At 39.6% G+C, this 16,812-nt stretch overlaps 1 protein-coding gene across 3 annotated transcripts in view; it reads left to right on the top strand.

Annotated features, from left to right (window-relative positions):
- The window catches only part of cep152 (centrosomal protein 152), a 228,502-nt gene extending 212,007 nt beyond the window's left edge, over positions 1–16,495 (top strand). For all 3 annotated transcript variants that reach the window (XM_073032844.1, XM_073032843.1, XM_073032845.1), the window contains 3 exons: positions 11,592–11,748; positions 13,245–13,351; positions 15,110–16,495. In XM_073032844.1, coding sequence (XP_072888945.1) covers positions 11,592–11,748; positions 13,245–13,351; positions 15,110–16,206 — 1,361 coding nt within the window. In that variant the 3' untranslated portion in view covers positions 16,207–16,495. The remainder of the gene's footprint in view (positions 1–11,591; positions 11,749–13,244; positions 13,352–15,109) is intronic.
- Positions 16,496–16,812: the final 317 nt, after the last annotated feature.

The raw sequence follows: 16,812 nt of genomic DNA, 5'->3' as shown, positions 1-16,812 counted from the left end.
AGGTTAAAAGTTTGAGAGAGCCATGGTTTTCAAGGGATATTAGAAACTTGATTAGGAAAAAGAGATATCTACAATAAATATAGGCAGCATGGAGTAAATGAGGTGCTCAAGGAATATAAAGAATGTAAGAAGAATCTTAAGAAAGAAATTAGAAAAGCTAAAAGAAGATACGAGGTTGCTTTGGCAAGTAAGGTGAAAATACATCCAAAGGGCTTCTACAGTTATATTAATAGCAAAAGGATAGTGAGGGATAAAATTGGTCCCTTAGAGAATCAGAGTGGACAGCTATGTGTGGAGCCGAAAGAGATGGGGGAGATTTTGAACAATTTCTTTTCTTCGATATTCACTAAGGTATTCACTTCGATATTGAATTGTGAAAGGTAAGGGAAACAAGTAGGGAAGTTATGGAAACTATGACACGGTGGTCAGCAGCACAGGAGCGCCGCAGGGGACCGTGCTCTCTCCGGTCCTGTTCATCCTGTACACATCAGACTTCCAATATAACTCGGAGTCCTGCCATGTGCAGAAGTTCGCTGATGACACGGCCATAGTGGGGTGTGTCAGGAATGGACAGGAGGAAGAGTATAGGAAACTGATACAGGACTTTGTGATATGGTGCAACTCAAACTACCTGCGTCTCAATATCACCAAGACCAAGGAGATGGTGGTGGACTTTAGGAGATCTAGGCCTCATATGGAGCCAGTGATCATTAATGGAGAATGTGTGGAGCAGGTTAAGACCTACAAGTATCTGGGAGTACAGTTAGACGAGAAGCTAGACTGGACTGCCAACACAGATGCCTTGTGCAGGAAGGCACAGAGTCGACTGTACTTCCTTAGAAGGTTGGCGTCATTCAATGTCTGTAGTGAGATGCTGAAGATGTTCTATAGGTCAGTTGTGGAGAGCGCCCTCTTCTTTGTGGTGGCGTGTTGGGGAGGAAGCATTAAGAAGAGGGACGCCTCACGTCTTAATAAGCTGGTATGGAAGGCGGGCTCTGTCGTGGGCAAAGTACTGGAGAGTATAACATCGGTAGCAGAGCGAAGGGCGCTGAGTAGGCTACGGTCAATTATGGAAAACCCTGAACATCCTCTACATAGCACCATCCAGAGACAGAGAAGCAGTTTCAGCGACAGGTTGCTATCGATGCAATGCTCCTCAGACAGGATGAAGAGATCAATACTCCCCAATGCCATTAGGCTTTACAATGCAACCGCCAGGAGTAAGATAGGTTAAAGTGCCGGGGTTAGGACTCAATGTATTTAAGTAAACTACTTAAGAACTTTTTAAAAGCTATTATTAATGCTTTTTGAGAGGGTGATTTTAGATGCATATCATATTTTGAGTTAAAGAATACTTGAGTTAAGTATTGTATGTAATTAGTTTTGCTACAATAAGTGTATGGGACATTGGAAAAAATGTTGAATTTCCCCATGGGGATGAATAAAGTATCTATCTATCTAAAGAGGTGGAAATACTGGCGCTTGTAAGGAATATAAAAGTGGATAAATCTCCTGGTCCTAACAGGATATTCCCTCAGACCTTGAGGGAGATTAGTGTAGAAATAGCAGAGGCTCTGACAGAAATATTTCAAATGTCATTAGAACCGGGGATGGTGCCAGAGGATTGGCGTATTGCTCATGTTGTTCCATTGTTTAAAAAAGGTTCTAAGAGTAAACCTAGCAATTATAGGCCTGTCAGTTTGATGTCAGTGGTGGGTAAATTAATGGAAAGTATTCTTAGAGATGGTATATATAATTATCTGGATAGACATGGTCTGATTAGGAACAGTCAACATGGATTTGTGTGTGGAAGGTCATGTTTGACAAATCTTATTGAAAATTTTGAAGAGATTATGAGGAAAGTTGACGAGGGTAAAGCAGTGGATGTTGCCTATATGGACTTCAGTAAGGCCTTTCACAAGATTCCGCACGGAAGGTTAGTTAGGAAGGTTCAATCGTTAGGTATTAATATTGAAGTAGTAGAATGGATTCAACAGTGGCTGGATGGGAGATGCCAGAGAGTAGTGGTAGATAACTGTTTGTCAGTTTGGAGGCCGGTGACTAGTGGTGTGCTTCAGGGATCTGTACTAGGTCCAATATTGTTTGTCATATATGTTAATGATCTGGATGATGGAGTGGTAAATTGGATTAGTAAGTATGCAGATGATACTAAGTTAGGTGGCATTGTGGATAATGAAGTAGGTTTTGAAAGTTTGCAGAGAGATTTAGGCCAGTTAGAAGAGTGGGCTGAACGATGGCAGACGGAGTTTAATGCTGATAAGTGTGAGGTGCTACATTTTGGTAGGAATAATCCAAATAGGACATACATGGTAAATGGTAGGGCATTGAAGTAGAAAAGAGTGATCTAGGAATAATGGTGCATAGTTCCCTGAAGGTGGAATCTCATATGGATAGGGTGGTGAAGAAAGCTTTTGGTATGCTGGCCTTTATAAATCAAAGCATTGAGTATAGGAGTTGGGATGTAATGTTAAAATTGTACAAGGCATTGGTAAGGCCGAATTTGGTGTATTGTGTACAGTTCTGGTCACCGAATTATAGGAAAGATGTCAACAAAATAGAGAGAGTACAGAGAAGATTTACTAGAATGTTACCTGGGTTTCAGCACCTAAGTTACAGGGAAAGGTTGAACAAGTTAGGTCTTTATTCTTTGGAGCGTAGAAGGTTGAGAGGGGACTTGATAGAGGTATTTAAAATTATGAGGGGGATAGATAGAGTTGACATGGATAGGCTTTTTCCATTGAGAGTAGGGGAGGTTCAAACAAGAGGACATGAGTTGAGAGTTAGGGGGCAAAAGTTTAAGGGTAACACGAAGGGGAATTTCTTTACTCAGAGAGTGGTAGCAGTGTGGAATGAGCTTCCAGAAGAAGTGGTAGAGGCAGGTTCGATATTGTCATTTAAGGTAAAATTGGATAGATATATGGACAGGAAAGGAATGGAGGGCTATGGACTGAATGCGGGCCAGTGGGATTAAATGAGTAAGCGTTCGGCATGGACTAGAAGGGCCGAGATGGCCTGTTTCCGTGCTGTAATTGTTATATGGTTATTTGGTTATAACTTAATGATGAGGAACCTGAGGAAGGAGATGGACAGGTGAGGTGAGAAGAGAATGGATGAGAAGAAGGTAGAGGGGGATGATATTATTGGAAGTAAAAAAAAAATGATAGCTTGTGTCATCAGGTTGGAGGCTACCCAAATGGAGATAAAGTTTTGCTCCTCCAGTTTGAGTGTGGGCTCATTGTGGCAGTTGAGGAGGTCATGTTAGAATGGAATGGGAAGTCAAATTGGGGATGAGTGCACAAGGGAGTCACTTAGAGATCACTCCCCAGAGAAAGTGGAAGTGGGTAGAAGAAAAGATATGCCGAGTGCTACCATAAGACTATAAGACTGTAAGACATGGGAGCATAATTACGCTATTCAGCCCATCAGGTCTACTCCATCATGACTAATTTATTATCTCTCAATTTCATTCTCCTGCCTTCTCCCAATAATCTTTGATGCCCTGACTAATCAAGAACCTATCAACCTCCATTTTCAATATACCCATTGACTTGACCTCCACGGCTGTCTGTGACAATGAATTCCAAATATAAGAAATTCCTCCTCATCTCTGTTCTTTAATGAGGCTGTGCCCTTTGGTCCTAAACTCACCCACTATAGGAAACATTCTTCACCCGCCTTCATCTACTTAACCCAAACGTTTCAGCATTTGTTAGGTTTCAGTGGGATTCCCCTTCATTCTTCTAAATTCCAGTGAGTACAGGCCCAGAGCCATCAACCGTTCCTCATATGTTAACCCTTTCATTCCTGGAATCACTGTTGTGAACCTCCTCTGGGCCCTCTCTAACGCCAACATATCTTTTCTTAGATAAGGGGCTAAAACTGCACCAATACTACAATTGTAGTCTGTCCAATGCCTTATAAAGCCTCAGCATTTCATCTTTGTGTTTATATTCAAGTTCTTTCAAAATGCATGTTAACATTGCATTTATTTTTCTTACCACCAACTCAACCTTGAAGTTAACCTTTCGGGAATCCTGCAGATGACCCCCCAAGTCTCCTTGCACTGAGTTTTGAATTCTTCCCCCTTTATTCCTTCTACCAAAGTGAGTGATCACACACTATATTCCATCTGCAACTTTTTTTTACCCATTCTCCCAATCTATCCAGGTCCTTCTGTAGACTTCCTATTTTATTAACACTACCTGCCCCTCCACCAATCTTCGTATCATCCACAAACTTGGCCACAAAGCCATCAATTCTGTCATCCATCACTGGCATTTAACGTGAAAAGAAGCTTTCCCAACACCGACTCCTGCGGAACACCACTAGACACTGGCAGCCAATCAGAAAGATCCCCTTTATTGCTCTCTTTGCCTCCTGCCAGCCAGCCAATCCTCTATCCATGCTAATATCTTTCCTGTAATATCATGGATTTTTATCTTGTTAAGCAGCCTCATGTGTGGCACCCTGTCAAAGGCTTTCTGAAAATCCAAGAAAACAACGTCCACTGAGTCACCTGTTATTTCTTCAAATATTTGCAACAGATTTGTCAGGAAATACTTCCCCTTAATAAAGCTATGCTGAGTTTGGCCTATTTTAGCATGTGCCTCTAAATACCTCAAAACCTTATCTATACTAATGGACTCCGACATCTTCTCAACTACTGAAGTCAGGCTAACTGGCTTATAGTTTCCTTTCTTCTGCTTTCCTCCCTTCTTAAAGAGTGGAGTAATATTTGCAATTTTCAAGAATCTAGTGATTCTTGAAAGGTCATTATGAATGCCTCCACAATCTCTTCAGCTATCTCTTTCAGAACCCTGGGGTATAGTTCATCTGGTCTAGGTGACTTGTTTACCATCAGATGTTTCTCCTTAGTAATAGTAATTATAGTCACCCCTTGCCCACACTCTGGAATTTCTGGAGCACTTCTAGTGTCTTCCACGGTAAAGACAGATGCAAAATGCTTAGAATCATCTGCCTTTTCTTTGTCTCCCATTGGTACCTCTTTAGCATCATTTTACCGTGATCCAGTATCCGCTCTCACCTCCCTTTTATTTTATATATTTGACAAAACCTTTGGTATCCCCTTTTATTACTGACTAGCCTACCTTAGTATTTCATCTCTTCTTATTGCTTTTTTAGTTACCTTCTGTTGGTTTTTAAAAGCTGAATCCTCTAATTTCCAACTTTTTTCTCTATATTATATGCCCTTCATTTTCTTTTCATGCCATCACAGTTGCCTCATTATCCCTTTAGAATACTTCATCTTTGTGATGTATCTGTTCTGCACCTTCCAAATTGCCCCCAGAAACTCCAGCCATTTCTGCTCTGGCATCATCCCTTCCATTGTGTCTTCCAATCAACTTTTACTATATCCTCTCTCGTGCCTCTAATTCCCTTTACTCCACAGTAACATTCTTGCATCTGACTTTGTCTTCTCCCTCTCAAACTGCAGGGTGGATTCTGTAATTTTATGATTGAAGGTTTCCTTTACCTTATGCTTCCTAATCAGAATCAGATATCACCAGCATATGGGGTGAAATTTGTTAACTTTACAACAGCAGTACAATGAAATACATGATAAATAAATACAGAGAAAAAACTGAATTGTATTAAGTAATATATGCCTATTAAATAGTTAAGTTAAAAATAAGTAATGCAAAATAAATAAAAAGTAGTGTGGTAGTGTTCATGGATCAAATCTAAAAAGAGATCAAATCTAGTTCATTACACAACACCCAGTCCTGAATTGCCTTTCTCCTTGGGCTCAACCACAAGCCGCTGTAAAAAGCCATCTTGTAGGCATTCTACAAATTCTCTCTCTTGGGAATTTGATTTTCCCAATAAACATGGATACTGTATTGAAATCCCCGATCACTGTCATAATGTTGCCTTTTTACATGACATTTATATCTCCCATTGAAATTTGTATCCCACATCCTAGCTACTATTTGGGGGCCTGAATATAACTCCCATCAGGGTCTTTTTACACTTCCAGTTTCTTAATTATACCAACAAGGATTCTATCAGATCTTCTGACCCTCTGTCACTTTTTTTGAAGGATTTGAGGGGTTTTTTTAAACTGATAGAGCCACCCCACCCACTCTGCCTACCTGCCTGACCTTTCAATACAATGATACCCTCTGATATTGAGCTTCTAACTATAATCTTTTCTGTCACTACTCAGTGATCCCACAGTCATACCTCCCAATCTCTAATTTTGCTACAAGATGATCTTCCTTATTCCATAGACTGCATGCATTCAAAAGTGACAACTTCAATCCTCAATTCATCACCCTTTTTGACTTTATTTCATGTTACTCTTCAATACATCCCACTGACTGCAATTTTTCCCTATCAACTGCTGGACATTCCTCATAGTCTCACTGTACCTACTTGTATACCAGTTGCCCAATCCTCAACTCTGTTGTTCTGGTTCCCATCCCCGATGCTATTGTTGATGGCAAAAGTTACAGAGAATAATGTCCTGAGTATGGAGGCTTGTTGGGTGAAGGCAATGGGAATCCTATTCCTTTTATGTCAGGAGGAAAATGGGGTGAAGGCAGATGTGCAAGAAATAGAAAGGGTGTGGGTGAGGGCAGCATCAATGGTGGTGGCCCTGTTCTTTGAAGAAAGAGGATATCTGAGATGTGAATAGAAAGCTTCATCATGAGAACAGATGTGACAGAGATGGAGGAACAGAGAAAATAAAATGGCATTTTTACAAGTGTCATTTTGGGAAGAGATATAGTCAAGAGAGCTGTGAGATTCAGCAGGTTTATAAAAGATACACCCTATCCTCGTTATATGTGGGGGATACATTCAGACGACGCATAGTATGGGAACGCATAATGTGAATAATTGTTTAGATTAGATTGTGAGGACACTCAGTCCTCATTTATTGTCATTTAGTAATGCATGCATTAAGAAATGATACAATGTTCCTCCAGTATGATATCACAAAATCACAAGACAGACCAAGACTAACTTACAAAAACCACATAATTATAACATATAGTTACAACAGTACAAAGCAATGCCGTAATTTGATCAGGGCAGACCATGGACACGGTAAAAAGTCTCAAAGTCCTCGATAGCCCATCATCTCACGTAGACGGCAGAAGGAGGAAAAACTCTTCCTGCCATGAACCGCCAGTGCCGCAGAGCTTCCCGATGCAGCCTCTCGAAGCATTCAACCACAGCCAACTCTGAGTCAGTCCGAAAAACTTTGAGCCACCGACCAGCCCTCCAACACCGAGCACCATATCTGTTGAGTGCTTCTACCCTGGCCCCGGCCGCCAAGCAACAGGCAAAGATGAGGATTCGGAGCCTTCCTCTCCGGAGAATTTTCGATCGCACAGTAGCAGCAACAGCGAAACAGGCATGTCAGAAGTTTCACCAGATGTTCCTCTGTGCTTCTCATGTCCGTCCCCATCAAATCAGGATTGTTCATGGCCCCTACTTACAGATAACAGATATTCATTCCTGGAGTGGCCGCGCGCGCTGTCATTGTGCCGCCATTTTCTCTAGATGGAGAAAATAGGGATGCGTTCTGGAGAGCTTCCTAAATATATTTTATCTGTAATTTATTCACATTTTCATAACAAAATGACACAAAAGCAGTACCACAAGGCAACATTCATATTAAATTGATGAAATATAATATAATATTCAAAGTAATAAATCATAGAAAGTTAACGCAGTCTTTTCATCCTTACTTATGTAAGTGTGTTTCGGCATACGCTTCCAAAAAAGCCCGGACTCGTCTGCATTAAACACCTGCTTTGGTGTGATGCCTAACTCAGCTATCACAGCCCGCAACTGCACAGGGTACTGTTCAGCAGCTTCATGGTCAGCACTAGCTTGCTCACTACATACAGCCAAGTTGTGAAGCCTGTGCTATGTACCACTAGGGTTCATATTTTATAGACAATAGGTGCAGAAGTAGATCATTTGGCCATTCGAGCCTGCACCGCCATTCTGAGATCATGGCTGATCATCTACTATCAATACCCGGTTCCTGCCTTGTCCCCATATCCCTTGATTCCCCTATCCATAAGATACCTATCTAGCTCCTTCTTGAAAACATCCAGCGAATTGGCCAGCACTACCTTCTGAGGCAGTGCATTCCACACCCCCACAACTCTCTGGGAGAAGAAGTTTTTCCTTAAAACTTTTCTGAAATTTTCTGTGCACTTCCACTTTAAAATGTCAGAAGAATGAGACTGGCTTTTGGACACTGTTTGAGCTGTTATTGAGAGAGAGAGAGAGAGAGAGAGAGATGTCCAGCGCAATGAGAGAGACAGACAGAAACTGCTCGAAAGATTGATGTTATGGTTTCTCAGCAGTTTGTTAACATTTCCACAAGGACGCTTGCCTGCTTGTAAAGTTCTTACAGAGAGAGGAGGGCAGAGCAAGTTGATGGACAGCTGGTGTCCAACATGTGGAGATAAAAACCAGGTCCGCTGTAACACAAGAGACACACCACGAGACTCACAGTTTCAGACACTGAACGAGCTTTGTTGCACCCACAGGAAGGTGGGGTTTTGGAAGATTGATTCGGGGAAATCGATCAGTGGCTCTCGCAGTGCAGAAAAGGTGTGACTGTCACGTAGTTAATCCACAGGAATGGGTACTCTGGTGAGGGGGAAACCTTTGTGATTACCACTGGTGTGTTACCCTTGTTTGGGTGTGGTAGTTCACTGAAGAAAGGCACCCCTGTGGCAAATCACTGTAGGAGTGGAACTGGATAAGTGGCTATCACAGTTGTGTGTTTGGGGTAACCTGGTGTGGAAACTACCTGTATGTGATAATCCTGGCCGGGGTTGGTAGTTTTACCACTTGAAGATGGTACCTCAGTGATAAACTACTGTTGGTGATAATCCATACGTGGATTTTGTTCGAGTATCCTGTGGCCACCACTTTGGGATGACCCGTAGCTGAATTTGGGTGTGGTACCACTTGTGTTGAAAGGATATTCGTTGAAGATCACTGTCGGTGATACTTCGTGTGTGGAGTGGAACAACTTCAGAGATAAAACCTACTGCTGTTGCTTAGTTACTAATAAACACTATTAGTTTATAGCAATACCAGACTCCAGTGTGTTTTCCATTTCTGCTGGTTCTTAAACCCAGACAATTAACAAACTTAGAAAACCATCCCCTACTCGCATCAAAGCTAACAATATCACATGACACTTCCTCACTAGCCTCCGAACAAAGGCAACCATAAATTTCCAAAGCTTTCACACAAAGATGATCGGAACTAAGTGTTGTTTTTTTCTTTTTTCATGCTCAATGTACAAACTCAACATTTTTTCAATTTTTGACATAATCAGATTACACACTTTGGTAACAATCTTTGAAGACACTTATGATGAATCAATCACTGCACTTTCTATTTTCTCAGCATTTTTCTTTATGTTTCTGATCGTGGACTCACCCAGGCCGAAGTAGCGTCTCAGAGCTGTGTTACCTTCACCTGACACGGTCCTGTTTATAATTTCCAACTTTTTTTCAAGTGTTAAAGCGGTTCTCTGCCTCTTGGCTGATGGCCCAGGACTTGACATAGGACGCTTATTGGGGTATAAAATATTATGGAGTATAAAACTTAATGCTAAAAACTATGTGGAATGCTAGAGACAATGGTGTGTTGGTATATGCTAGGGAGAGGTGGCTGGGAGAGGTCGCCAGCTTTGAAGTTGGCTATGTGCTAAACTTGTATTATTTGCTGTGTAACCAAAACTGTGTGAAATGCTAAAAGACAATGGTGTGTTAATATATGCTAATCAGAGGTAGCCAGCTTTGAAGTTTGCTATGGGCTCTGCATGTATCCAATTGAATGTAGACGACAATATGTGTTAATAAAAGGTAGCTAAGAGATGTTTTGCTTTGAACTTGTCGGCTGTGTAACTAAAGCTATGTAGGAGACAATATGTGTTAATAAAAGGTAGCTAAGAGATGTGTAACTAAAGCTATGTAGTCAGACTAGAACATGAATAAGTCAATAGGTAAAAACAATAGTGGCGGATGTACTTGTGATATGCACCTATAGACCGCTTGGATATGTTAATGCAGCTAAACCAGGAGATTGCTTTAAAAAGCTGCTGTGTCCGAGAATCAGTAGGCAATCAGCGACTAGCTCAATGACTGTCTCAGCTTTGATTTGCAAATTAAAGTTTAACCCTTCTTGAAGAATCTTCTGAGTCTCCTGGTCATTTGAAAAGCACGAAAAACCACGACACGCTTAGGAGGCATAGTTAAATATTTCAAGCACAAAATCACTGCACCGTAGGTAATAACAGCAAAAGTTTAAGAGCCCAAGATCACACATCCACACGCTGCCAAAACCAATGCGGAACTGGCGGGAGTGAGACTGAGGCATGCACACATGACATATTGGCGGGAAAGTGGTGCTTCTCCTCCCAACAGCCTTGCATAACTGTGAGTTTTGGATGCATATAAGGAGAAGTCGGTTGAAATAGGTTTGACACATAACTGTGAATCCGCATTGTATGAAGGCGCATATAATGAGGTTAGGGTGTATTAATAGACAGTCTGTCTTTCAGAGATGAGCCAAGTAAATTTAAGGGCAGGGTGGAAAATTGCAGCAAAGTTGATGAAATTGATGCAGGAAGCAACATCAATAAGATATCCTTGTAACATGGAAAGAGTTGAGGAGCATTATTTGTGTAGGCTTGGAGCATAGACTGTTCCGTGAAGCCTTCAAACAGGCAGGCATAGCTTCAGCTCATGTGGGTGTCCATGGCTACACCTTGGGTTTGGAGAAAGTGGGAGAAGCCAAAAGAGAAATTGTTGAGGGTGGAAACCAGTTTCACAAGGTGGATGAGTGGGGTGGTGAAAGGGAATTGGTTAGATATTTTGTCCACAAAGAAACAGGAACACTTTAAGACCTTCCTATAGCAGTATCCTTAGTGAAAAAGAGACAATCACTTGGTGATTCAAGTGTCACAGAGTAGGCTGGAAGGGACTGAACCAAGGGTGACAAAATGGAGTCAAGGTGTGTGGACACAAGTTAAGTGGGGGAGCAGGCAGAAACATTGGGTCAACCGGGATAGACATATTTGTGAATCTAAGTAGGAGATATAAATGAACAGTATGAGGTTAAAAAACTATAAGCTTGTTGTATATGAAAGTACTGGAACTCTGGCTTCTGAGGCAATTGTGAGTTCAATCCTTACCCCAGAATTTTGTAGTTGACATTTCAGTGCAGTACTGGTCAAAATAATGCTAATATTAATTCTGGTCTGTTATACCAATTTGGTGTTAAAGATAACTAGGCACCATCAAGGAAGACCAGAATAGACAAGATTTTGTATTTCATGTTAATATCTCAATCTATGTCACAAAATAGATTAGGTCATTCCTTTGGGAGTGAACACTAAAATATGTTTTTATATTAGCAATGAATGTGCTTTAAAATATGTCATTGGGTGTGTAACACTTAGAGCGTGCTGACCTTGCATTTGGTGTTATATAAAATATTTTTTCTGAGATTGACATTTATAAATTTTGGTAAATGTGACTAAGAGATTTGCTTGCTTTGTGCAGAAGATATGCTGTACTACATTCAAGAGAGCAAGGTACGAGCAGCTGAAATGATTTGTGCAGAAGTATTAAGAGAACGTCAACAAACTGCGCGGAAAATGCGGAAGTACTATTTGACTTGTCTCCATCAACTATTGGCCGATGGTGGAAACAGTGAAGGGTAAAAATCTTAATGTTCTGTCAGAATATTGTCTGATGTGATTACCAATTAGTTAAAGACTGCAGCACTATTTGAAGCAATTTTTGAGATTTGAGACAACACAAAACCCTGAAATAAAGCTGTTCCTACTGTCAGAGACTTAAGCCCAACCTAGAAAGTTATCACTTTGAGCTAAATGTCATAATAGTAATTTAAATATATTTTTGTTAAATAATGACCTTCAGCTTAAGCTCACGTGCTCAATCAAAGGCTGAGATGAGCATGAGCTACTGACAACTGGTGACTCCTTATGGAACTGCTAGCTGTCAGTCAGCTAGAATCAGCTCAATAATTTGTTGCTGAAAACTAATCTGCCTTGATTTTAATCTGCTTTTAACTAAGAAACATATGAAAGTTTGTAAGTGTAGAGCAATAGATGTGATTTACATTGTCTTTAGTAAAACCCTTGACATGGTCTTTGTGGTATGTTTGTAGAGAAGTTTAAGGTTTAAGGTGTGTTGACAAACTGTATCTAAAATTGGCCTGGTGATAGAAGGCAGAGGATTATGGTGGGTGGGTGTTTTTCTTAGAAGTCTACAAGTAGTGTAGGGCAGGGATCAGTGCAGGGACCATAGCTATTTAGAAACAGAAAAGCTACAGCACAATACAGGCCCTTTGGCCCACAATGCTGAGCCAAACATGTATTTACTTTAGAAATTACCTAGGGTTACCCATAGCCCTCTATTTTTCTAAGTTCCATGTACCTATCCAAGAGTCCCTGTCGTATCCACCTCCACCACTGTCGTCGGCAGCCCATTCCACGCACTTGTTATATAAGTAAAGTACTTTGAGAATGTAGGTGGTCTGATTGATAAGTTTGCAGACAGCATGGTAATTGGTGGAGTCTTGATTAGCAAAGAAGATTGTCCAAGAGTTACAAAAAGCATAGATCAGCTGGAAAATTGAGAGACATAGTGCCAGATAGAATTTAATCCTGACAAATGTGATGTAATGCAATTTGTGAGGTCTAGTTCTGATTCAAAATGTTCTTAATGTGGCGCTTAGAGTATTCTGTATAGTTCGGGTTGGCAAACTGATGGAAGAAAGTGGTAGTAGAAGAGATTCACCTGGATGTTGCCTGGAATGGAGGACTATATGAAAAAAGATTTGATAAGTAGAGTATTTTTTCCTCATGAGTCTAGGTTTAAAGTAGGAGTGCAGAAAGTTAAGGTATTTCTATGGGGCAATTTATTCCACACAGAGGTCGGTGACTTTTTGGATTGAGCTGCTAGAGGAAGAGATAAAATTACATAATTTAAAATGATCTTTTAACAGCAGAGGCCTAAAGAAATATGAGCCAGATGTGAGCAAATGGAGTCAGCAAGGGTGAGGTGTGTCAGAAATTCACTTTTCTGTGCTGTATGATTATGAAAGCTCTTTGCTGAAATAGAATTTGGTTGTTTAGAATTTATGGGCAGTTTAACTTCATACTAAAATACCTATATAATTATTTACAGTGCTGAAAAGAAGATAATGAGTGCTGCTAGCAAATTGGCTGCAGTAGCCAAAGCTATAGAAACACCTCTTGTGAATCGAAAACGTGATAAATGTGAAATCCACAAGGGTATGTACGACAGTTTGAAATTTGTAATTCAAGATTTTGATTTTTGGACTTTGTGTAGCTCACGCAGTGCAAATTTGATTGAGTTTTTTTGAGGAGGGAATTGATAAAAGTAGAGGTGTGGATATTGTGAAACATGGACAACATCCACAGCCAAGATGTTTGACAGTGTTCCTCATGGTAATTTGATTAAGAAGATTAAGTTGCATGGGATCCATGGGGACTTGATGGTTTAGTTTCAGAATGAGCTTGTCCAAGGGAGACACAGGATATTGGTGGATGGGTGTTATTCTGTGACCAGTGGCGTTCTAGTGGGATCAGTACTGGGACCACTGTTGCTTGTGATGTATCTAAATCATATAGATAAAAATATAGATGTGCTGATTTGAAGTTTGCAAATGATACAAAAATTGGTGGATCTGCAGACTGTGATGAAGGGTGTCAAAGTATCTACAGGATATAGATCAGTAGCAGATAGGAGCGTTGTGTAAGAATGAAGAAGTCACAATGCAGGCCACACTTGGAGTTTTGTGTACAGTTCTGGTCACCCATTACAGGAAGTTATCTGGAGGCTTTAGAGAAGGTGCAGAAGAGGTTCATCATGATATTGCCTGAATTAGAGAGTATGACTAATAAGGAGAGGTCGGACAAACTTGAATTGTTTTCTGTGGAGCATTGGAGGCTGAAGGGAGTCCTGATAACAGTTTATAAAAATTATGAGAGGTATTGATAAAGTAGGCAGCCAGAATCTACTTGTACCCAGGGTGCAAGTGGAAAGTTTAACCAGCAGGAGTTTTGTACAGGAAATGGTAGTGCCTGGAATAATGCTGAAGGTACAGGAATATGGATGTGGATCATGTGCAGGCAGTAGGGATTAGTTTAATTTGTCTTCATGCTTGGCATAAGAGACTGTTGCTGTGCAGTACTTGTTTCTAAGTATGCATGGATTATATATAAGGTGGAAAATGTTTAAAACTTTATTTGAACATTTATTTAGAAACAACCATGCTGATGAAAATAAGTAATACTGAGTTACTGAACTTGTGTCGTGTAGCTGTTTTCCCCACCAGACAACTTTTAATAAGTACGTAGTAGGTTTTTTATCTTTCTATTCAATAATGGATTTGACTGAATTGACTGAATTTGATGGATTTGACGGATTTGACCTACTGAAAGGCTAGGATAAGATGGTAATTTTTGATCAATGCAGATATAAATTCATGCTCTACATTTCAATTAACATACCAGTCCTGATTATCAAAGTATTTGACTGATTTTTCCTTATTAATATAAACATGTTATCCCTTTAATGTAGCTGCAGAAATGTTGTTTTGTTTGAAGCAACTTTGTAATGAACTTTAAATCGACTGCAAAGAGAATTGATAAAGTTGATTGATCAAGGTAAATGCATAAGATCTTGAGATCAGTGGTGAATTGAATTTTTACAGTTAAAATTTGTGTTGCATGCATCATAAATAAAGGTAACTCAGTACTATTGAAGCATATTGAGTTATCCAGACCTTTTAAAATGAGTGTTCAGTTTTATTTTCCAATTTAATAATGAACTATTTTTACAAGGGTGTTGCTATTTAATAATTATAATATGAGTTAAGTAATTATTTTTTGTACAAGTTATCATATTGTAATTGACATCTTTCTGGACAAATTGCTAGATTTTAATCAGTGCCAGTATTTGCAGACTGTTTGTAATATTTGAGTGAGTTTTATGCTATGTTTTTATTAATATTTTTCTATCTAAAGCACAACTTATGAAGAAGAGTTCAGAACCAACTCGAAATATTTCTGATAACTGTGGAGGGAGTCCAGCATCAGCACACATGCTGACAAACCAAAGTGAGAAGTTCTCTTCCAGCAAAGACCGAATCCAACAATTCGTTCAGAGCACAGCCAGCAATGCATCTGTGCCACAAAGTTTGAACAGATCATTATTCAGTGCTACTATTGAAAATGGCACATCAGGTGAACACTTGTCAACTGGTAAACAAGATAATGTTCATAAACTTAATGCTGGCATTTTCCCCAAGGATGCTTCTTTGTTGTCAAATGATGCTGTGTCAGAACCAAAGTGTCATAAAGCTAGTGGTGTAGCCTCTTGTCAAAATTCAGCCACATTTCTGACCCTTGCATCTCTCAACAAAACACATGTATTCAGCTCAACTGATAATTGTTCTGATAGAGCACCGTTACAAAGTTCATGCAGGCAAATGGGGATCACACCTTTAAAAGAAGCTGTCCATTTGGAAATGGCATGCGATCATAATGGTATCCCATCTTCAAAGTATTCCTCAAGAGTGTATATCTGCCCTAAAATTTTGACTGGAACATCTTCTGACATCTGTGAATCCCCTGAGAGAGATGAAGGTAGTTATGTTGTTAACTTCGAAGCTGCTGACTGTCGTAAAATAGACACTTTCAGTTTTAGGCCGACAGGTAGAAACACTTGTCATCTAGATGATTATAGCATGACTATTAAATGTTCTAAGTTAAGTGCTGGGTCTACACCCTCTTCATATACAAACATGCAACATAAACCATTTTCTATGGCAAGTGGTATTGCACAATTATGCCCCTCCGTTTCCTCTGCAGCCTCTGGCATTAGTTCTTTTTCTGTTGATGAAAATGCTTTTTCAGGATTGCATATAGAGCAAGAGCAAGAAGTTTTAAATCCTGTCCCTACAATAAATAATAGTGCCCAGTTGGGCCCAAGGACAGAAACATGTGTATCACATCTAACTAAAGGCTGTAGTCAAAAGAAGCATCCTTTATTCAAGCCACAAAATACAAACAATATTCAACAGGACAGTGGATTTGATAGCCCATTCTTTAATTTTCGTTAGTCAAAAGCTATGTCTTTCAAATTTTTTTTATGCCACTAAACCTTTTGTGCAGATATTTTGAGTAAATTGCAGCTATTCTTTGACACTTGATTTTGCAGGTTAAATTATAATTGATGTAAAAGGAGTATAGGCATTTGATGTGCTGTCAGGTATTTGAGGATTTTTTTAAAATCTATTTTTGCCATACACATTATGATTTATATTTTCTCAATTTGTATATTTGGGTGTTTTTTTGGTAAAAATGTTTCTTTTATGTTTCTTTGCTAATAAAGTGTTCTTTTTTAATCAGTGAATTGGGAGTTTGTATTTGTAACTATTGGGAGATTATCAAAATAGGTCATTCTAATATGGTTAAATTCCTGTATTTTCCTACATATTGTATGCAGCAGATCTGAAAACATTAATCAGACATATAGCCAGAGATAAAGTTTAACACTTATTATCAATCATCAAGTTGGGAAAAAGTTTGAAGGAAACTAATTTTAAGGTCCAGTAAAATTCTGAAGGTGAAGAAAGAACAAAAGGAAATCTCTGAACCAGGGATGGTTATGTAACCAGATTCAGCAGTGCTTTTTGATGAGGATAGCAATTGAACAAGTGGAGGTA

This window comes from Hemitrygon akajei, chromosome 30 (genome assembly GCF_048418815.1).
Source record: "Hemitrygon akajei chromosome 30, sHemAka1.3, whole genome shotgun sequence".
NCBI classification, from domain to species: Eukaryota; Metazoa; Chordata; class Chondrichthyes; order Myliobatiformes; family Dasyatidae; genus Hemitrygon; species Hemitrygon akajei.
This window is presented reverse-complemented; position numbering and strand designations above follow the sequence as displayed.